Genomic DNA, 23523 nt, shown 5'->3' on the forward strand with positions numbered 1-23523 from the left:
ACAAGCCCTATGTGACTTGCCCAAGGTCACCCAGGAAATATGTGGCAGAGCATGAAGTTGAACCAAGGTGTCTGGAGTCCCAGAGTAGCACCCTACCCACTGGACCAGCCTTCCTTTCAGAAAGTGCGGCCCTCCATTTTTGATGTGATGGTATAGACACAATCACGGCAAACAAGAGCAGCCTTACCTAAAACATCGCTGTAGTACTGACTCCATTCTCTCCAGAAAACCTGGTGAAACAGAACATCCTGAAGAGTATAAAAGAGCAGGTTTTGCCATCTCTCCATGAAGGACATCCTGTCCGTCAGTCCCCCCGTGCTGGCAGGCACGTACGAAGGAGGGGCTGGAAGCCCCCCACACAGCCGCTCCGCTGTGTTCCCATCAGAGAACCGGAAAGTATAGACAAAAGGGATTTCAAGCAACTCTGCTACCAGCTCACCGCCCAGAGAAAGAGGGTCTGCGATTAGCATATCAAACCCTGCTTGCTGGAGCTTTGCTATCAGCCTGGGGTTCAGCACCACACTGTCACAGATCTGCTTCGACAGCGTGACAAAGACTTCCACGTTTTCCATCACTTTCACCAGGCCCTCCCAGTAGGACAGGTGGGGAAGCTCATACATCCACAGGTGCAAGAAGTCCTCCAACATGGCCGCCACGGTCTCCTTGGTAAAGGGCACCGGAAGGACCTCAAAGTCAAATGGGGAAGAGGACTCATTGTAGTCGATGAACAAATTTGCTGAAGGCACCAGCACAGTCACATCATGGCCCCGAAGGGAGAGTTCCTCCAGCACCAGTTTCATGTTGAGCCAGTGACTGGCCTCACTGGGCCAGACCAGCACCTTCCCACAGGATCCTGAGCCCCAGTAGCTCATGTGAGCCCACAGCACCAGCAAAAGCCACTTCTTCAACATCATGGCTGTACGCGGCAGCTCTCAGCAGAGCTAAGTTCAGTTCCAGAGTCCACCGTGTAAACACTTCTAAGCACAGCCCACAAAGACTGGATGCTGAATGTTCCAATCCTGATAGAAGAATAAGGTCATTTCAATGCAAAATTACCATATGTGGGGAAACATTCAGCAAGTACCAAATCCTGTTCTGGATCACCTAGAATTCTCCTTCTGGAATGAAACTGATGGATTCTCCTGCAGGATTGAAAACAACCTGCTCCCTCTGCTGGACAGCTATTGTTACACAAGGTGCATTTTCAGATCTGCAGGAAAATTGTCATCTTTCAGTTGCAAACTATGGCCCCAGTCCAAAGCTCACTAAATCAATGCGAGTCTTTCCAATGATTTCCATGGGCTTTGGAGCAGACCCTTATTACCAGGACCTGACCCTGTAATCACTGGTTTCTCTTCCACCAATCATGACTCACTGTCACCAACTTATTCATGATTTGTGATTGGCTGACGAATAGTTTTACAGACGCATTTGGGTCTGCGGTATTTGGGAACACTTGTCTTGAATGTGAATGTCGCCTGGCTTCTGCCTCCGTGCTGGGTGATAGGAGTAGTGCTGGAGGAGGTCCCTGGGGATCGTGGGAGGAACTCCAGGAGACGGGCAGGCAGAGGAAGCTTTAGGACATCAGAGTTTCACAGTTCTTGCCCACTTGGGCTGCTGCTGTGGCTTCCCTTGTTCCCCAAGTGAAGCACTCTCACTGGCTCCCAATTTCTCCATGGTGGTGGGGGCAGAGCAGCAGAGCCTCTGTGTCACACGCACCAGCACCTATTACACACAAAACATAGGGCCAGACTGCCCCTCCTCCTGTGGGAAAACCCCCAGGGCAAAGCAGAGGGGGGCGGGTTCTCCTGAGATGCTCCATGGGGGATGGCTCCACACAGAATGGGGCAGCCCACTAACCCCACCATCCCCTAAGAGCCATGCGGATCTCTCCAAATCAGCAAGAGGCCTGGGCAAATTGCATGGAAGCCCTGCGCCTCTACACTCACACAGAGGGACTCTGAGCCATTCCCTAGCCGTGGCGCAATGGAGCCAGGATTACAGGGACCCCACCAAACACAGCTGTCTCCAGGATCTCTCCTGTAAGGGGAGTCTCACATGGCGTGGGAGGGGCAGAATGATAACAGAGCTGGGGACAGGATTATCTTTCTCTGGGAAACTGCAGGGCTGATGGTGGGACAATCCTAATTACCCTACCCCAGCCCTGTGTGCGTGCAGATCCCTGGTCCCACAGAGAGCTCTTTGCTAGCTCTGGGAGCAACTGAGGAAGTGGCTGTGAAGGCAACTGAAGGATGGGGCATGGATCACTGTATTATCTTTCCATGGGACACTGCATCACCTCTACCTCGGCCTCATCCCACTCCATCACTAGGGCACAATCAGGGCCAAAGTGTTTTGCATACACTGCAAAGTGTGATACTGCTAGTGCATTTAGATAATAGCAAAGCTATGACACACTCAGCCTTGAACATTAGAGCCTGCTTTTATCATTAAGAGTGAAATTGGTTAGGAGCGAGGTCTCTCAGCTTAATGTTCTCTTCTGCAGTTGGAGGAATGCCATTTTAGATCAACCAGTTAAGCCTTTGGGAGGGAGTAGAGGGTTTCATGTAAGTGTCCATTCTCAGAGCAGGGGTAATGCTGACAGATCCCGGTTGTCATCAGGCAGGATCGAACCGGGGACCTCTGGAGCTAAATGCACGAGCCTCTACTGCATGAGCTAAAAGTCACATGGCTGTTAGCAGGGGCGGTTCTACATATTTTGCTGCCCCAAGCACAGCAGTCAGGCAGCCTTCAGCAGCATGCCTGCGGGAGGTCCGCTGGTAACACGGATTCAGCAGTATGGCTGCAGGAGGTCCACTGGTAACGTGGATTCGGCGGCATGCCTGCGGGAGGTCCGCCAGTCCCATGCCTTCGGCATACCCGCCGCCAAATTGCCACCAAAGCCGCAGAACCAGTGGACCTCCCGCAGGCATGCCGCCAAAGGCTGCCCGACTGCCGCCCTCACGGCGACTGGCAGGCCGCCCCCCACGGCTTTCCGACCCAGGCACGCACTTGGTACGCTGGTGCCTGGAGCCGCCCTGGCTGTGAGCTAAAGCTGTAGAGTGGACTCAATCTCTCCAAGTCTCAGTGCTACTACATGGGACAGAACACCACACCCAGGAGGTGTGGGGGTTACACAGGTACATTGTCAATGCCCGGCTTCCTCATAATATTGACTGTAGTTTATTTAAAAAAAACTCTGATAAAAATCAAACTCCAACAAGTTTTAACTACTTCTGCCATGATGCCAACAAATCACTCCTTTCTGGCACTTCTTAGGCATATGGCAAGCTGACAATTTAGCTTCTCTGCTGAACTCACATCAATGTATTGTTCCCGCATCCTCTCAATAGCATGTGTCCATTTTGTCCACCTCTCACATCAGGTCTGACACCCGGATTACAAGATCTCTGAGTCAGGGCTTATCTTTTCTGTTACTTATCTGTACAAGGCTTAGCATAGGGGCCTTGATTGTGGTTCACAGGAGCTACTAAGGAATAAACAACCAATTACCATGAGCATAATAAATTAGATTGGTATCTAGAAAAGTAGCTAGTCGATTTGAATAAATAATAGGAGGGGTTTCAAAAAACACTCAAAGGATTTAGAAGCTCAAGTCCCTCAATGGTGCCTGTGCTCCTAAATCCCTACACACTTTTGAAAACCTCTCCTTTGGTCTAGATTTTTTATTTTGTAAAGACAGTCGAAACTCTTTGTACATAAGACAAAGAGCCAACTACCTAGTGACTTTATATCAGTGGGTTTAAATTCCTTTTTCGGTGAGCAATGTTGGTCAATCAAACCATGGAAAGCAAACCAGCATGACTCCATTTTATATCCGGGTTCACATGGGGAATGATTCATCTTCTCCCTCTTTACATAGCAGCATTATTTGCAGGGCAGTAGCCCCGGATATAGGCTAAGTCCTGTACGGACACACAGGACAGCAGGCTGGGCCCCAAAGAGATGACAGTCTCAAAAGACAAAACCGGATGAATGTTACAACAACTCTACAGCTAACCCTTCTCATTCGGGAAACTCACTATGCTGCACCTTCACTGGGTGATGTCCCAAATGTCTCCATTTCAACAGCACTAGGCACTTATAACGAGCTACTCATTCCATTGCAGTATCTGCCCTGATGACACCTTAATTTGGGCCATTTGAAACATATTCTTTGAAAAGGTAGATTAGTCAGGACCTGACTGATAAGCCCTGGCAGCTTTGTTTACATCAAGGGGACCTGCACACTCTTAGCCCCTTTGGAAATCAGGCCTCATTTTGTTATTCTTATAATAAGGTTCAAAATAGAAACTAGAGCCCACAGTGTAACATTTGATCAATTCACTGCAAACAGCCAACAGCTTTCAAAATGGTTCCTGGTATACTTATTGTGAGCCACCTTATTATTACTAATGTCACAATAGAACCTAGAAGCCCCAATTGAAAATCTGGCCCCATCGTGCCAGGAGCTGTACAAACACACAGCAAGAAAGCTTGCCCTCGAAACAGGTGAGACGACAAACAGATGGGAGAGAGGAAGGATTATTTTACCCATAGTAAATGGAGCCATGAAGAAGTGAAGTGAGGTGCCCAAGGTCACATGGGTAGTCTGTGGCAGAGCTGGGACTAGAATCCAGATCTCTTGCATCCCCAGTCCAGTGCTTTCACCACAAGGCCTGGTGGTTACTTGTTGTGCTGCTTTATAGGATCAGGCCAAAAGAAACTGATGGAATGATTTTAGGCCCCCGTTTCCTCTACCAAGAAATAATCCATGGAGGGGAGAGAAAAAGCTGTGTGTTTCAACCAGCAGAGTTTCCTAGGGTCTTTCTCTTTCTCCTCTGCCTCCCACCTGCTTGGCTGCCCCATGTAGAGCAGGAAGTTGGCACAGCCGGGCACTGAGACCAAGGCTTTTTCTTCACTCCCCTTTCTAGCTGTGAAGGGAAGTGGCAAGGCTAGAAATGTCACAAGAATGTACAGCTGGGGAACTAAGCACAGCGCGATGAAGGTGTGGGCTCCACGCAGTTCCTGTATTGATGTACCTTTTCGGTTTAGGGATGTCATTTTTTACCAAAATACCTATGACGGGACAACTCCTGGTGCAGACACAGTTAAACTGATATAGAAGTGCCTTGGGCCAGGAGTGTTTAGCCAGTATCCTAGCTTGGCAAGTGTTCCTTAGAGGGCTGCTGCTTATACCAGCAAAACTGGGCTCTTCCGGTGTAGCTTATCCCAGCCCCTCTAAGCAAAACAAGCTATACAAGTGTAAGCAGTCAGGACGAGCACTACCCTGACATCTGGTGGTGAATTGTAGGGAGTGTGGAAAGAATTTCAGGAATTTCAAAGTGTGGAAAGATTTGCATTGGCATCCACCCCCCACTTTGCATAAGCCCACAGCAGACTGGGATGGTTATTTTAACAGCTTTGGGATCCCCAATTTCTTTGTTATTGGGGCAGGAGGAAAAAAAAAGTTTGTCACCTGATTGTGTGAATGGGGGAGCTGTGGGACTGCTTTGTGACAGAGATGACTCAACCTCAGTTGGGCGGTACTTGCTAAACATGGGTTCCAAAACCCCATGAATGGAGAGAGGTTGGGGACTGGTGTGTGTACCTGAGGGCCTGGAATACCAATTGCACATTCTCCTCTCTCCATGGTTAAAGAGTAGAGTTAATTTTTTATTCTATTAGGAGTCTATCTAGAGACTGCTGAGCTGAATTCATGTTGAGCCAATGGTGCACCAACACCAGGGCTCCCCTACTAAAAGCTGAAATCACTGAAGGGGCTGAGCTGAGATCACTGAGTACTGTGTTAACCTGTGGGGGAGCCTGAAGACCTACTGTTAAGCGGCTGGCAGAGCAAAGCAGTTTGCAGCGTGTTGGAGCAGCCCATGGAACAGTGAGAGGAGTGAAGCAGTTTGCAGGGACAGCTGGAGGAGCGGCACAGCTGGTGTGGTGGAGCTGGTCGCAGTGAAGGCTGCAGCAGAACATCACGGAGAGGTGGAGCAGTTGACCCTGGCCCACGTAAGGTGCCCCTTAGCACCCTGTGTGGACTTCCCCCCACTTTCCACCCAGGCTGGGGGGGTAAAACTCAGCAGATAAACTCTTGAATTCTGGGGTGGCACTGACCAGAGACTTTTGGGTTGTTGAACTTTGGGGTAATTGGACTTAAGACCCTAAAGGGGAAAGGACAGTGCCAAACGTACTTGGAGGTGGGTTTTGTTTATGGTTTGTGTTATAATCCTGTTTGTGGTGTTTCTCCAGTGGGATGCCACATTGTTTCCTTCTTTTATTAAAAGGATTTTGCTACACTCAAGACTCCATGCTTGTGAGAGGGGAAGTATTGCCTCCTAGAGGCGCCCAGGAGGGTGTGGTATGTGAGTGTCCCAGGTCACTGAGTGGGCGCTCGAGCCGGTTATGCATTGTGTTACTGAAACGGAACCCCTGGATACTGAACCTGGCCCTTGTTGCTGCCAACTTAGAGGGGCAGAAGGGTTACACAAGTAAAGGGGCAGTTTTTCTGATACAACTTTGTTTATGCTAGGGGCTAGTACCAGCACAGCTGCCAGCAGAGGTCACAGCCCTGATGGACATCACTATGCCGGCAAAAGCTTGAAATCTAGACTCGGCCCAGGAAATTGAAGCCGGGTGCCTGGAATCCTCACCCACTGGACTAGGCTTCCTTTCACACAATGCAGCCCACAGTAAAGACACAATCACGGCAAACAAGAGCAGCCTTACCTAAAACATCGCTGTAGTACTGACTCCATTCTCTCCAGAAAACCTGGTGAAACAGAACATCCTGAAGAGCATAAAAGAACATGTTTTTCATCCTCTCCATGAAGGACATCCTGTCCGTCAGGCTGCCCATGCTGGCAGGCACGTACGAAGGAGGGGCTGGAAGCTCACCACACAGCCGCTCCACTGTGCTCCCTATAGAGAACCGGATAGTATAGACAAATGGGATGCCAAGCTTCTCTGCCACTAGCTCCCCACCCAGCACTAATGGATCTGCAAGGAGAATGTCGAAGGCAGCCTCTCTCAGCATCTTCATCAGCTTCTCATTCCACACCACCGAATCACAAGTTGCTTTGTTCACAGACCGCATCCGTGATATTAAGTTACACAGCCTGGAAGTGGTCTCCCAGTATGAAAAGTTGGGCAGTTCATAAAGCCACATGTGGAGAAAGTCTTCCAGCAGGGAAGCCATATCCTCTTTTGTGAATGGCATAGGGATCACCTCAAAATTGAAAGGGGAAGGTCTGGTGGGATCTATGCCCAGAAAGGATGAAGACAACAGCACAGTCACCTCATGGCCCCTGTCTGCGAGCTCTTCTAAAATGGACTTTACATTGAGCCAGTGACTGTAATCAGCTGGCCAGACCAGCACCTTCCCACAGGACCCTGAGCCCACGCTAGAGCCCAGAACCAAAAAGAGGGCTGCAATACACTTCCCCGACATCATGTGCTGTGTTTCCTTGTAAGCTGTTGCACTCTGCTTGCTTGCTTGCCTACTTCTTTCGATCCAGGTGCCAGTACACAAGAGGACAGTCCACGGTGGAGATGATGTTCTAAAACTTCCAACACTGATTAACCTTAGTTGTCTCAGAGCACAGGGAATACCTTGGCAGTAAAATCAATCTGTGCCAGCACATAATCCTGTCCTGGATAAGACCATATGAATTGCCTGCTTCAATCTACAGCAGGAAACAAGATTGGAGTTACATCACTCCCTCTGTTGAGCAATCACTAACATTCATTCTTGCTCTGGATGAATCACTGCTCTTTGTACTAACTGCTACTGCCTCTACGGCAGAGAGAGAACTAATCACCAGATAGAGGAAGGACTCTAGAAAAATAATATTGCCTCACTTTAGGAGAAAGAGCATTAAGGAGAAAGAAAGAAATGCATTGCCAACTGTATTGCAGCATGTGGGTTTCTGTAACTGTTTTCCAGTGATAGATCCTACAGGAGCTGTGATAGGGAAGCCAGGAAAGTGACAGCATGTCTACTATAGCCAATCTGTAAAGTTAGGGGCTTGCTTTTGTGAAAGTGAAACGAATTATATTAAAGAAATAGAATGAATTAAAGAATGCTGTATGTGCCTTTAAGTAGAAATGAAAAGAATGCTGTCATCCAGGTGTCAGGAAAGCAGACATTAAGGTAGAACAATTGCTCCATTTAAGGGCGATTGGTGAAGTATTAGCCTTAGATCGATAAGAGTTAGTAAGGAAGTAGGAGATGCATGCTGTGCCCCAGGTAAATTTTACAGTTTTGCTCTCTTTGTCCCTTTGTGTAGTTCACACCCTTTTATCTGTATAAATAAGACTGTTTGGGTCTTGTATGGGGGCTCACATTATCTGGGTGTTATTAGCAGAGCGCTGTGCTAATAAAACAGAGTGGTCTGACAAACTGAGTCCTGAGTCTACCTGACACTTTCACAAGACTTTTATACCTGGAGTTAATTGATTGCCAATTAACTTGAGGTAATTAACAGATTTGTAAAGGCTGGTGTGGACACAGTGCACACAGGGGTGGCTCCAGGCTCCAGCACGCCAAGCGCGTGCTTGGGGCAGCAAGCCGTAGGGGGCGCTCTGCTGGCACCACGAGGGCGGCAGGCAGGTTACCCTCGGCGACTTGCCTACAGAAGGTCCAGCGGACACTCCGCAGGCAAGCCGCCGAAGGCAGCCTGCCTGCTGTGCTTGGGGTGGCAAAATGCCTAGAGCTGCCCCTGAGTGCCACATTTCATCATGTTACACAGGTCCTGTTCTTTTCTCCAGGGATCAGCACAGCCTGTCTACAGTGAGGAGAGTCCACAGTAAGTCTTTAGGAACATGTTAAATTTCCTGGAGTTAACTGGCAATCAACTATCTCAAACTAATTGTCAATCAATTATCTCCAGCTACAAAAGTCTAGTGAAAACAAGCATAGGCCCCTTCTATTTGGGATAGTTCATCTGTGATTCTTTTGGCCTCTGTTTTCACCAGTTTTTTTTCTTCCTTCTGCTTTGCCTTGTTTCCTACGTTGGCTGCTTCTCCCTAGGCTAGTAGGCTGGGTTAAATACCCTGGGTCTCTTCTCACTCTGTCATGCCCTCCTTCTACCACTCTGTGGCATAAAAGGGCCCCAAAGCCAGCTGACCTGGCCACCTGGAAATTCTTCTTATGCAAGGAATATACAGCCTTTAATCCTCTTCATGCAAGGGTTTCCCTCTTACATGTTAGAAGGGCTCAGTTAAGCCAATGGGGTTCTTTCCAACAGGCTGTCAATCAGACCTAAACTTGTAAGTAGTCCCCAAAAGAAAATAAATGCAGTTTCATCATAAAGCAATTGGAAGAAGCCATGTGGAAAAGCAACAGAACAATTGCAGTCATCAGCTCCAGCTCCGTCGTACGCATTAGATACCCTCAGATGTATCTCTCAGTTTCAAAATTAGGTACAACCTCCATTATCTGAATGCAGTGAAGGCAAGAATAACCTGAGATAAGTGAGGTTTCAGATAACAGAAGAGTTTCTGGTGTAAGGGCTTGTCTATGTGCAAAGTTGGTTTAACCAAAGATGGACATGACCCTAGTTTGGATAATTGAGGAGGACCGTGCTGCATTTGAAATGAGAAACAAGAAGTGTCTGACTGAGGAGGGAAATTTTCAACCCATGAGCATGATGGCATCCTCCTGCTCTAAAGAAATATTGCACCATGACAAAGAAAATAATTGGAAGTGAACTATTCATGGGTCCTCTTGTTATTTTCTTCCAATGGCATTCCAGGTCAGTTGTGGTTTGGTGAAACATACTGGTAGCAGCCACATGTGACACCACTGTACATAAACAACAAAAGGAGTCTTCATTCCTGCAAGGTTTTCACAAGTGCTTCAGAGGAGATTCCAGCCACACACTTCAGAATGGACAGCGTCACTGGCTGAGGAGAAGGGGAAGGAGGAGAGAGGTCGTATGGATTCAATGTAGCTGCTGTAATCAGAGGGTCCTGGACCTCATTTTTCCCTGTTTTAGGCCAATGTCTCTGTTGACTTCAATAGAGTCACTCCTGAGTTACAACAGTGTCAGAGGAGAGGCAGCCCCACTGACTTCATCAAATATCTTCCTCTGTCTCAGAGGAAAAGACCATTGATTATGTTTCCCTACTTCTGATATACAGATGTTTACCCTCCAGTGAAACCTCTACGTTGACAAGGCCACATACTCAGCTCATAGAAACCCGCGTCGCTCCACTGAAGTCCATTTACACCAGCTGAGGATCTGGCCCTGTCCTCAATCATTTTGTCACCTTATGTTACCCATCCCTTTCGAAAATAGAGGTGAGTACTTACGGAAACTCACCCAATACACTGCTATAATAGGAGTCCCATTCCTTCCAAATCAGGAGCTGCAGAAGGTCATGAATGAGGTAGAGCAATAGGTTTTCAGTCCTCTCCAAGAAGGACATCTTTTCTTGTAGCTCAGAGGTGGCAGCTGGCACGTAAGAAGGAGGAGCCAATATCTGACCACACAGTCTCTCAAATGCAAAGCCTGGGGAAAACCTCAGGGTGAAGATAAACGGCACCCTCAGCAGCTCCGCCAGCAGCTCCCCACAGGGCAGCACTGGGTCTGAGAGAAGGACATCATACTGGGACAACTGCAGCTTTTCCAGCAGCTTCCTGCTTTTTACTGCCCCATCACATATCTGCCTGTGTGTGTGAGAAACGCTACGCGAGAGGCTCCTCATTGTGCTATGCATTTCCCAGAAGGAGACCTGAGCTTTCTCATAAATCCAGAAATGCAGGAATTTTTCCCACAGTGATTGCAGATTGTCAGATGTAAATCCAACCTCGATGGGTTCAAAATGAAGAGCGGAAACTGAAGTAGCGTTGACAGAAAGGGATGCTGAATGGACCAGCACTGTAATGTTATGGCCCATGCTTGCCATTTCTTCAGTCACCAGTTTCAGATTCATCCAGTGGCTGAAATCCGCAGGCCACACCAGCACCTTCCCAGAGAGCACATTCTCAGCCAGCAGGGAGAGGCAAAGTAGCATCCTGCAGGTGCACTGCAAATTTAGCATCCTTGCAGCAGCTGTGAATCAGCAGACAAAGGCTGTGTTCACACAAGGATCTGCCTTAAAAGAGTGAGTCATAAAAAATTCATGCTGTCAGTAAGAAACATCCCATGATTGATGATACACCCATCTCTTTCTGGAAAACCTGGATGGGACTTCTATTCAGCATGGAATGGAGCAAACTTTGCAGCTCTCCCTATCAGAAGCAGCGAACACCACGAACTTGCTGTTCCATGTGATTTTTAAAGCTAACGGCACAACTAGGAGTTCGGCACCCACTGACTTTTAATCAGAGATAAGGGCAACATTTACAAAGGTATTTAGGTACCTAATGAGGTAGACAGGTACTTAACCTGCTTAGATTCCTAGTGGTACTTAGACAAGTGCCTAAGTCCCCTTGGCTTCAAAGGGAGTTAGGCATCTAACCTGCTTAGAATGAAGAACTTGCTTCCTCTACAGCATCCCCAGTGATCAAGGATGTCTTTCAGATAGTTAAATTGGTCTGCAGCTTGGGGTCCTTCTGGACTCCTCAGTGTTACTGGCTGGCCAAATAACCCTGGCAGCAAACAATACCCACCCACTGCCACCTGCTGAAGAGAATGAAATATCCACGTGCAGCAAGACCAGAGCTCTGTTGAAACAAAAGCGTTTGCAGGTAGCCTGTTCTCTCAGTAACTGGATGGATGAGAGGCCTGCTGTGGCCATTGAATCTGCGCTGCACTCCAAGTTCAAACTCCAAGTTCTGCCCTTGGCAGAAATGTGAGAATGAGCTACAGGCCTGTTGCTACTATCTGCTTCTGATAAATGGGTTTCCTCTTCTTAGGAATGGGCCCTGAGTAGTACAGCTAATTTAGAAGGGGCTCTAACTTTTCGGGGGAGGGGGGGCCTTTCCTCAAACCCTCATGCAAGCTGGGATCTGGGGGACTCTGCCCCTTCAACACTGGGTCTGAGCTCCTTCCCACCCCCTATATGTGAGCCAGGTTCTGAGGGCCCCTTTGGGGGAGGGGAAGTTGAGCTTCTTTCCCTGACCTCCCTGGCATCTGAGGTGGCCCTGACTCTGTACAGTGGAAATAATAGCACTTCCTTACCTCACAGGGGTGTTGGGAGGATAAATACATTAAAGATGGTGAAATGCTCAGATGCAATAGTAAGACAGGACAAATAAGTACCTGAAATGGAACTAGACTAGATACCATGCAATGAGATGTTTGGTATAAGAGCTGTATGCTCTTCTGTCTGCCACCAGGGGACAGTAATGTACTATAGCCGGGATTTGAAAGTCTAGTAAAGCACTAGCTTTTTCCTGGTAACCTATTTTCTCTGCACTTAAGAAATCACTTAAAGTCCCTTTCACTGTGAGAGAAAAATAGCTTCTAAGCTTCTGCTCTGCAAGAGCTCTCATTGTTTGCCAAGTCACATTGTTATTGTCCTAATGTGTTTCACTGCAGCTTATGCGTACCGTTTGGACCATTCTTTCCTTTTTCATTCTCTCTGTCCATTCTTCCCATACAAAAGCAGACAGGTATTGTAATGGAATAGCTATGGGAAACCAAGGGGAGTCAAGTGATCTGCCATGATTGCAGTATGACAATAGAGGTTCATTTTCTTAAAGCGTAAAGGGCTCAGTCTTGCAAGGTGCCGAGCCTTGGTCAGGTGCTGGAGTCAGTGAGAGTTGAAGGTGCAGTTCACAGTTCAAAACCTATTAAAATGTCATTCACTGATCCTATGTAATTAATATTTAAGTAAACTATCAGCGTTACAAGACAGATTAGCTCCACTGACAACAAGTCAAAACAAAGGTTCTATGTGAAATGAAAGAAATCGCAGTGCCCTCATTGCTTATTATCGGATGCAGTGTATGTAAGCATAATTTGTTTTGAAAAGAGAGGCTTGGTGTTAACTAACCTGTGATGTAAGTATGGGCTTTAGTTACAAAGCCATGCTTGATTTCAGTATATCCACTGAGACCCTCTGAATTTTCCTCTCATTCACCCGGCCAAATTGCCATGCTGGGAAGGAACAGTCACGGCAGAGCGTATTTTGTCTTCAGCCTTTATCCACAACTGATTTGTAGCACTAACACAGAGAAAACTTGAAAGCCATCTTCACTATATTCATAGATTTTAAGGCCAGAAGGTGCTCATTAGATCATCTAATCCGATCTCCTGTGTAACACAGGCCAGAGAATTTCACCCAGTTACCCCTATATTGAGCCCTATATCACAGAAGAGCCTCCAAAGTTAACGTATCTTGCCATTAGGGGAAAATATGGCTTGGGTTCTGGGTCATATCAGTGCTACCCAATATGGAAGCAGTTCAAGGAGGAGAGTATCCATGGTGGTTGTTTAGAACATTGTGGCAGCAGCCTCTCTATAATTTAGGCTGCAGTTAGGATTCTAAAAATGCCCCAGAAAAGACAGTTGTTCATTGTGAATGTTGGCAGGTTGTACCATGGGCCAGGGTTCGCTTCATGGGGAGAATCTCAAGTCAGCTGAACTAGGGGTTCCTAAGACATAGCACACTAAAAAATTGACTCTTCAAAATAAAAAAAAAAAAAGATTGTAACGTTTTCTGCTCACCTTCTGTGAGGGGTGAAATGTCTAGCCCTGTGCTTTTGTGGCTGATATCTTGTGCCTGGGACCACAAAGAAAATTTGGCACATAAAATATAGAACGGTATTAGCAAAAAGAACGAGGAGTACTTGTGGCATCTGAGGTGGAGCAAGTACTCCTCGTTCGTTTTGCTGATACAGACTAACATGGCTACCACTCAGAAAGGTATTAGGCTTTTTTTTTTTTTTTGAGCTATGGAAAGACCATGGGGACTGCTGGTGATTCATGGATAGAGGTCAGACTAAGAGATCTAATGGTCCTGTCTGGCCTTAAAATCTATCAATGTATGGCTCACTAGCACTGTGTGCAAACTCCTGACAGAGTTCAGCACTAGCTCTCTTTTGAACCCAACAAAAAGCACAGAGGGAATGGGCAAAATGATGTCCTTGCTTGCTTCTCATCTGGATTTGAACCCAGGACCTCCAACACCACAGTACAAACCTTTACCACTTGAGCTAAAACAGTAACTACCTCAATGAGCTAGCAGCCCTTGTAGGTTTTATCATCTTATGGGACCCAGTCACTTGAAGAGGACACATAATATCACTGAATCAGTGGGTTACAGCCCAGTGGTCTGTGATGGGATGTTAGATGGGATGGGATCTGAGTTACTGCAGAGAATTCTTTCCTGAGTGTTGGCTGGTGAGTCTTGCCCACATGCTCAGGGTTTAGCTGATCGCCATATTTGGGGTCGGGAAGGAATTTTCCTCTGGGGCAGATTGGCAGAGGCCCTTGAGGTTTTTCGCCTTCCTCTGCAGCGCGGGGCATGAGTCACTTGCTGGTGGATTCTCTGCAGCTTGAGGTCTTCAAACCACAATTTGAAGACTTCAGTAATTCAGACATAGGTTAGGGGTTTGTTATAGAAGTGGATGGGTGGGATTCTGTGGCCTGCTTTGTGCAGGAGGTCAGACTAGATGATCATATTGGTCCCTTCTGACCCTAAAGTCTATGAGTCTATGAGTCTATATACACCCATCAAACATCCTTCAGTCGAGCAGCACTGGGCTAGGACTTCTAGTGTCACCTCTTCCAAAACCTGGCACTAGTAGTTCCTCACACCCCTTATTACTGAGATAGTAATTGTGCCCCTGTCCTGGAAGAGAAACAAGCATCATTAACCCTCTTTTAGAGATGGGATAACTCTAGTCCAATGGAAACACAAATTCACTTCTGGCACTGCTGGGAATAAAACCCTGGTCTCTCATCTATCCTCTTGTAAATACACATTACAACAATCTGTAATTACATGACTGCATGCAATTTGTTCTACAGGACCCCTACCTCATTCAGTGCATCGGAGGGACAGTAAATGAGACAGACAGTTGGAAAGGTTGCATTGTAAGGTCCTTAAAGTGCCTAGCACAATCGGTTCCCAGGGTGACCAGACAGCTAGTGTGAAAAATCGGGACAGTGGATAGGGAGCAATAGGTGCCTATATAAGACAAAGCTCCAAATATCAGGACTGTCCCTATAAAATCGGGACATCTGGTCACCCTATTGGGTCCTGGTCCATGAGTTGGACTCCCAGGTCCTACAGTAATACAAATAATAATAATAATAATTAATAATAATAAAGGCTGTTCTCCTGTGGTTAAGGCACTGGACTGCAACCTAAGAGAGCTGAATTCTATTCCTAGCTCTGCCATAATGCTGTGGTGTGGGGCAAGGCTCAGTTATGCCCATGCAGATGCACAGTGGGGCTGGACTGATGTTGTCTGGGGCAACTTTAAATCTGATACCTCCTAACTTTTAAGCGCTTGTCTTTGCAACATGAACTTCTGACACAGATTTTTGGATGTAATATCATTTAAGAATGAAAGAGTGAAATGCTTACCTAGAATGTCACTGTAATACGAATCCCATTCTCCCCAGTAGCTCTGAAACACATAGTCCTGTAGGAGGTAAGACACTATGTTTTTCATTCTTTCACCGAATGACAACTTGTCTGTGAGTTCAGATAGGGCTGCGGGTGCATATGAAGGTGGAGAGGGCATCTTCCCACAATGCCTCTCTACTGTTGAGGCTGGTGTGAAACGCAGAGAGTACACAAATGGAATTCCGAGTTTGAGAGCAACTAGGTCACCGCCGATAGTCACCGGATCGGCGAGAAGCACATCGTACTTGTCCCTCTGCAGCCGGGCCATTAAATCCCGGCTGCCTAGCACGCCATCACACAGCTGTCTAGTCATCTCATTTGCTTTGCTGATCAGCTTTCCCAGTTCCTTGTAGAAATGCCAGAAGGTCAGTGCAGTTGGTCTGTTATACAGCCACAAGTTCACTATCTCTCTGATCAAGGAGTCAATGTAGTTCCTTCCGAAGGGCACAGTGTACACCTCAAACCTCTCGGCCGTCTCAGCATGTGGTGTGATGAAGAGGGAAGCGTTTGACACTAGGATGGTGACATTGTGCTCTCGGCGTATCAGTTCCTGTATAATGCTCTTAACATTTAGCCAGTGACTGGCTTCCGTAGGCCAAATCAGCACATTCCCACAGAAGACCGTTCCTATCAGAGTGACCTGAAATGCTATAAATTGGATGTGCTTCTTTGACACACTGGTTCGAGCTGTGGCGGAGGCCATGGCAGGTTTGGTGACTGGATAGGAATATATTTTTCACTCTCAATCACTTTCTCAGCCTCTCTCCGTGATGTAGAATAGCCACTTGACCAGTACTCCTAACGACGAACAGATGCTCCAGAAGAGTGAGTTTTCCAGACCTGTATGGCAATGAATACACCTGGAACACAAGTACAGTTTAGGTGTCTGGAATAAAAAGACAGAAAGGGTTATGACATTTCTTTCTTGTTTAACTCTTCTCTTTCCACTTGTTTTTCAATCGTTAGTTTCGGCTGAGGAGAAAGAGGGACAGTAGAAATCCTAAACATTAGTTAAGTCTTCAAAAACAGGGTTTCAAATGAGACTTAAGTGGCACGTGAGCCTTGTGTTGACCTCTCTGCGTAGGGGTGAATTTATCTGTGATAGTACCATAGTATTTCCAGACAAAAATATTAATCCTGGAAATGAAGATAAGTACGGAATGCCTCATGATGCTCTTCATGTATCGATGTGTTAGGGAAGTATGATGATATGCCTCCTGTTAATTTTTCCCGTGCAGGGCCACTGGAAAGCATATCATCATCTCAGGACTGTGAAGGTTAGCTTTTTAAATTGTGGCATGATTGGTATTTATTTGTTCTAATGTTTGTGTTACTTACTATAGTAACTTACAGATTTTTCTTTTGGTCTAAATATTTTCTTTTCCTCCCCCCCCCACCCTTTTAGAAAAAGATGTAGTGACACTAGTGGCAGCCAGCAGGTGGTACAGTTATAAGCAGTGTGATAAGATCTGTTCAAGAAATGCTTATTGGCATTGAGGAGGCAACCTGCCACCACAGCACTGAGCCTTGCATGGGGAGAGGCCGCTACAGCAGGATCAGATGTGGTGAATCCCCTATAGGGCTCTCTGCAATGAGGAGGGGCTGGCACCTCCCATAACCATCTGCTCCAAGGCTGGTGGGGAGAGCACCGCTTTCCTGGCCCTCTGCCCTGAGGATGGGTGACCCATAGAACAGGAATACTGGGCCAGAGTAGCCCCCTCCCCTCAAAGTCTCATGAGTGGCAGAACCAGCTGCGGGTGGGTTTGGGAGGAGTGAGCTTTGCCTGCTCACTGAAGGACCCGTGGTGGAGGCTGGAGAGCTTCCTCCTCCCTAAGGAGAGCCGCAGCAAAGGTCAAAGGCTCCCCTGCTCCCACAATAACCTAGGCGCCAACTCCTCATCCCTATTAGCTGCCTGAAGAGCAGAAACACACTAAGATCCATCTTAACCTTACTCACTGATAGCTTGGCTATCTACCAACTCACATCACTGTGTACATAAGGACATAAGAATGGCCATACTGGTCAAACCTATGTTCCATCTAGCCCAGTAGCCTGTCTCTGACAGTGGCCAATGCCAGATGCTTTGAAAGGAATGAACAGAACAGGGCAATTATCAAGTGCTCCAACTCTGGTCATCCAGTCCCACCTTCTGGCATTGATGAACCTATACTCCACGAACTTATCTAATTCTTTTTTGAACCCACTTACACTTTTGGCCTTCACAACATCCCCTGGCAATGAGTTCCACAGATTGACTGTGTGTTATGTGAAGAAGTACTTCCTTTTGTGTGTTTTAAACCTGCTGCCTATTCATCTCCTTGTTCTTGTGTTATGTGAAGGGGTAAAAAACTCTTCTCTATTCCCTTTCCACACCAATAATGATTTTATAGACCTCTATCATATTCCCACTTTGTCAACTCTTTTTCAAGCTGAACAGCTCCAGTCTTTTTAATCTCTCCTTATATGGAAGTTGTTCATCATTTTTGTTGGCCTTCTCTATACCTTTTCCAGTTCCAGTGTTCAAGGTAGTGGTGTACCAGGGGTTTATATAGTGGCACTATGATATTTTCTGTCCTATTATCTATCCCTTTCCTAATGGTTCCTTACATAAACAATAGCTTTTTTGACTGCTGCTGCGTATTTGATGGCCACTGCACACTTAGTTAATGTTTTCAGAGAACTATCTAAGATGACTCCAAGATCTTTCTTGAGTGGTAACAACTAATTTAGACTCCATCATTTTGTATGAATAGTTGAGATTATGTTTTCCAATGTGCATTACTTTGCATTTATCAACAGTGAATTTTGTGACATTTGTAAATTTTGCCACATCACTGTTTGTTCCCTTTTTCAGATCATTTATGAATACATTGAACAGCATAAGTTCTGATGCGGTTCAACAAGGACAAGTGTAGAGTCCTGCACTTAGGATGGAAGACTCCCATGCACTGCTACAGATTAAGGACCGAGTGGCTAGGCAGCAGTTCTGCAGAAAAGGACCTAGGGGTCACAGTGGATGAGAAGTTGGCTATGAGTCAACAGTGTGTCCTTGTTGCCAAGAAGGCAAATGGCATTTTGGGCTGTATAAGTAGGAGCATTGCCAGCAGATCGAGGGATGTGATCATTCCCCTCTTTTCAGCATTAGTGAGGCCTCATCTGGAGTACTGTGTCCAGTTTTGGGCCCCACACTACAAGAAGGACATGGAAAAATTGGAAAGAGTCCAGCAGAGGGCAACAAAAATGATTAGGGGGCTGGAGCACATGACTTATGAGGAGAAGCTGAGAGAACTGGGATTGTTTAGTCTGCAGAAGAGAAGAATGAGGGGGGATTTGATAGCTGCTTTCAACTACCTGAAAGGAAGTTCCAAAGAGGATAGATCTAGACTGTTCTCAGTGGTACCAGATGACAGAACAAGGAGTAAAGGTCTCGAGTTGCAGTGGGGGAGGTTTAGGTTGGATATTAGAAAAAACTGTTTCACTAGGAGGGTGGTGAAGCACTGGAATGGGTTACCTAGGGAGGTGGTGGAATCTCCTTCCTTAGAGGTTTTTAAGGTCAGGCTTGACAAAGCCCTGGCTGGGATGATTTAATTGGGGATTGGTCCTGCTTTGAGCAGGGGGTTGGACTAGATGACCTCCTGAGGTCCCTTCCAACCCTGATATTCTATGATTCTGTGTCCCAGTACAGATCCTTAGGAGACCTTCTATTTATCTTTCTCCATTCTGAAAACTGAACATTTATTCCTACCCTTTCTTTGCTGTCTTTTAATGAGTTACTGATCCATGAGAGGACCTTCCCTCTTATCACGACTCCTTACTTTGTTTAAGAGCCTTTTGTGTGGGATCTCGTCAAAGGCTTTCTGAAAGTCCACGTATACTACATCAACTGGATCACCCTTGTCCACATGTGAGCTGATACCCTCAAAGAAACAGATTGGTGAGGCATGATTTTCCCTTTACAAAAGCCATCTTGACTCTTCCCCAAAATATTGTGTTCATCTGTGTGTCTAATAATTCTGTTCCTTACTACCATTTCTACCAGATTGCCTAGTATTGAAGTTAGACTTACTGGCCTGGAATTGCCAACATCATCTCTGCAGTGTTTTTTAAAAAATAGGCATTACATTAGCTCTCCCCTAATCACCTAGTACAGAGGCTGATTTAAGAATGTTTTCTGACTGTCATGCCCTTCTGAGCCTCCGTCAACACCCATGAATATTGGTCACTCCCGATACCATCCAGCATAACTAGTAATTCACACGACAACATTTAAAACACAGGCACCGCAAGTTCAACCCCATAATTCCTACTTAGGTACCGAAATAAGTATCCTCTGAAGCTTTCTCTGACTCTAGTAGAAGTTGTGGGTGCTCAAACCCTCTGAAAATCAGACCTGTTATTTAGATGCCTAAATGTGGATGTAGGAGTTTAACTTGACATCCTCGATTTTGAATTTTTTGGCCTTTTTCATATTCAAACTTTCTAAATTGATAAAGTTCCCCAAATCCATGAGTCTAAAGCAAATTAAGGCAGTGTCCTGGAACAGTACAGTATATCCCAAATCAAAATAATTTACCATCACAATAATAATTCATACCTAGCTCTTATAATCAACAGGTAGTTTTTCAATTGCAACTAATTCTATGAATTAAGTAGACAAGTGGGGTTCACTTATATACCCCAACGCAGTTCACCACCAACCTCGTAACATTAACTATTCTGCCAGTGCCCGATTTTCCACTAACCAATTTTACTGTTATGGCGTGGCTATTCTGGAATAGCCCCCACTGTGGACACACTATTCCAGAATAAAAGTCACTGTACTCTAGAATAATCTGTGCACTCACAAAGTCCACTAATAATTCCAGAATAAAGTGACTAAGTCTGGAATAGACTGCCCAAACTAGGAGCTATTCTGGTTAATTTCCCCATGTAAACAAGCCCTAAGAGATGCTGCATACACATGCACCAGAAGGCAGTCTTCTTGGGCCCTAATCCAGCAACTGGTTCCTCTTAGGCAGATTTCTGCTTTGGAGCATGAAAGCACAGATGCAGTTGCAAGACCTGGACTTTGGTTTGGCTGTCATTATCTCAACAAGATGACCCTGTAAGAAGTCGATATAAAACTATATCACCAATCAAACAAAATATAGAACTTCCCCACAGAAAACTGCAGAAAAAAAATAATGCAAAAATCTCTTACCTAACAGAACATCCTGATATATATTTAAACTAATTACTTCTTTTTCTTCATAATTAAGTACAGTTTATGTCTTACCTACTGCACACACTGTCCCATTGCTACTCACCTGATCTTTCCCTCAGAAGCTCTGGTAGCACTTGTGCTCCTGCAAAAATAAAAGGAGCTTAAATATGTTTACCCCGAATAGAGCTTTTAAACAGGAAGAAAGTAATATGATAAGCACCAGGAAATTTTTTTTGGAATCATCTATCACCTTTTTATGCTCCAGTTACTAAATAATAAATATTATTTCCACAGATCTAGTATGGGTGGGAACATCAGAATTGGCAACCTCCAACAGCCAAATAGGGCCAGATTTTCAAGTGCTAAGTATCTACTTCTAGGGCCAGATTTTCAGAAGAGATCAATTCCGTTTAGGTATCTAAATGGAGGCCAAATTCTCAAAAATGCTCAGCATACAGTAGCTCCACTGAAAAACGTGGGAACTTCTGGGTGCTGAGCCTTTTTAAAAATCTGGTCAATTCATTTAAGTGCCTAAACAGAAGCGGTGCTTTTCTGAAAATTTGGCCCTTAAATAAAAGCCTAATTTTCAAAGTTGCTGAGCATTCAGTAGTTCCCCACTGAAGTCCAGAGAGAAACTATTGCTTATGGTTCGTATTTACGATTTTCAGAAAAGCTCAGTGGCTCACAGCTCCCATTGACTTCAGCAGGAGCTGCTAGGTCTGCAGCACTTTTGAAAATCAGGACGCTTACTTATTCATTTCATACACACTTAGGAGCCACCATTTTAGAAAATTTTGACCTTAGTATCACATTTCAATGTCAACCTTTCAGAAAAAACCTTCAGAATGTTGGGTACATTCTACCATTAAAATCAGGCCAGAAAGGTGAATGTGAGGCAAGATTTTCAACAGTACCTATGGCCTTGTCTACATGGGAAAGTATAACCTGTAGTGTGAATTTAAACCAACATTGTCATACCACTATAACCTCACGTAAACACTTATTATGATATAACTATCTTTTTTTGGTTTTGTTTATGTTGCATTGGAAAGGATTTTGTTAAATCAAGATAAGGCATTCCAATACCATAAGAAGCGTCAACACAAGGGATTATATCTGTATAACTCTATTGACACAACTGGTAAAACTTTCCTACGTAGACAAGAGATTAAGAGTACGTCTAAACCACAAATCAAGGTGTGATTGTAACACAGGTAGGCATACAGTGCTAGCTTTAATCTAGTTTGTGCAGGTAACAACAGCAGTGAAAATGCGGTGGTACAAGCCCGTTAGGGACTCTAGGTATGTACTTGAGTTGCTGCCCTGCGCCAGGGTCCTTGCTGTCATATCTTCACTGATGTTACCTGAAGGTAGTGGCAGGTATACCTGCTCATGTTGCAATTATACCTTTATTTGTGGTGTAGATCAACCCACAGGAACAAAAGTCCCTGTGAAAGTCAATGGAAGCAGTACTTCTAAATCTTTTAGGTGCTTTTGAAAACCTCCTTCTTAATAAATAGCTCCATGGGAAATTAGAGTCACTTCTAATGGAAGCAAAAAGGTTTCAAGTTCCAGTATTCTCAGTAGTTACTTTTCAAAGCTCATAATCAAATTATTCATAATGCAAAAAGGAGAAGAAAAGCCTTTTGAGAGGATTAACTGACAAAGAATTTTGTTAAGGTTTGTGTGGCAAACAAATGAGGAAAGTAGGTTGGAAAATTGCAGGTGTTATGTTTCAGACCTGTTTCACAGTTCTAGTATTACAAATCCCAAATATCACAGCAATTGACGCATCTCTAGCCTGCTTTAGCAGCCACTGGTTCTTCAAGGTTGAGATTTAGTCACACAAAAGTTATGAAATTCAGAGTTATGGTTCCCATGGTGACCTATGGGACTTAAGCATATGCTAAAATTTAAGTACATGTACAAATTAAGTACTTTGATGAATCGTGGTCTAGGTGTATATGACATTTCTATTTTATTTCCAAATCGTTTTTGAGCCATCCAAAGCCAAGAAGATTCTGAACAGGAAAACAATGTTTCTTCATGTTGGGATCACTCCAAACAACTCTGCAGTTTTCTATTAATTATTCTGAAAAAAGCAACTTCTGAACTGAAGGTTGCATTAGGAATCTAAGCCCAAAAGCTCATTTTATTTGGGAAAATGATCAGACTGCTGAAAGAAGAGGTCTATAATTTAAATCTCAATTCATTCCTAACTAGGGATGCTAGTTACAGTGCAATCATACAGACTTAACATCAAATTGAAATACCTGCAGTGGCACAAGTGTAACTGTTCAGTAAAGTAAGGCTTATGCTTTTATTATGGCAGAAGTAGTATCCATTGGAAATTTGTCCCAACTGCAGTAATTGATGGCCAGCCAATGATGTAGCTGAACTGGTACAAACTCATAGTGTAGACAGGGAAAGTTGTGATTTTTACTGACCGAGCTTTGCCTGGTTTACAGCACGAGGCCTCACTTGAGCACTATGTTCCAAATTTTACTAGAATGTGGTGTAGCAACACAGTTTTGTGTGTGAATTACGCAGTGTGCAATCTAGCAAATTAGTAAGGATGGGGACAGGACCAAAACCAGAGTTTACCATGCAAAGCAACTAACTATAACAGAGATTATGAAATGACGAAGTAAGAAATTACAGGTCAGATCTGCAGCTGGTGTGTATCTGCACAACTCAAATTACTTCAGTGAAGCTATGCCAATATACACTAGCTGGGGACATGGCCCTGTACATTCAAACTGTGAAGCACCATTCCAGAAAAA

At 45.2% G+C, this 23523-nt stretch overlaps 1 protein-coding gene across 5 annotated transcripts in view; it reads right to left on the reverse strand.

The window, feature by feature from the left end:
- LOC127047088 (UDP-glucuronosyltransferase 2A2-like) overlaps positions 1 to 11074 on the reverse strand; it is a 29269-nt gene extending 18195 nt beyond the window's left edge. The window contains exons 1-3 of one of the 5 annotated variants that reach the window (XM_050945024.1): positions 7123 to 7679; positions 5200 to 5212; positions 4403 to 4430 (exon numbers count right to left, since the gene is read on the reverse strand). In XM_050945024.1, the coding sequence (XP_050800981.1) occupies positions 4403 to 4430; positions 5200 to 5212; positions 7123 to 7462 (381 nt within the window). In that variant the 5' untranslated portion in view covers positions 7463 to 7679. Of the gene's footprint in view, positions 1 to 187; positions 1111 to 4402; positions 4431 to 5199; positions 5213 to 6738; positions 7680 to 10334 lie in introns of those variants that run through there. The other 4 variants (XM_050945021.1, XM_050945020.1, XM_050945023.1 and 1 more) reach the window with 4 other exon arrangements.
- Between the last annotated feature and the right edge of the window lie 12449 nt (positions 11075 to 23523).

The sequence above is a fragment of the Gopherus flavomarginatus genome, chromosome 3, assembly GCF_025201925.1.
Source record: "Gopherus flavomarginatus isolate rGopFla2 chromosome 3, rGopFla2.mat.asm, whole genome shotgun sequence".
Taxonomy (NCBI): Eukaryota; Metazoa; Chordata; order Testudines; family Testudinidae; genus Gopherus; species Gopherus flavomarginatus.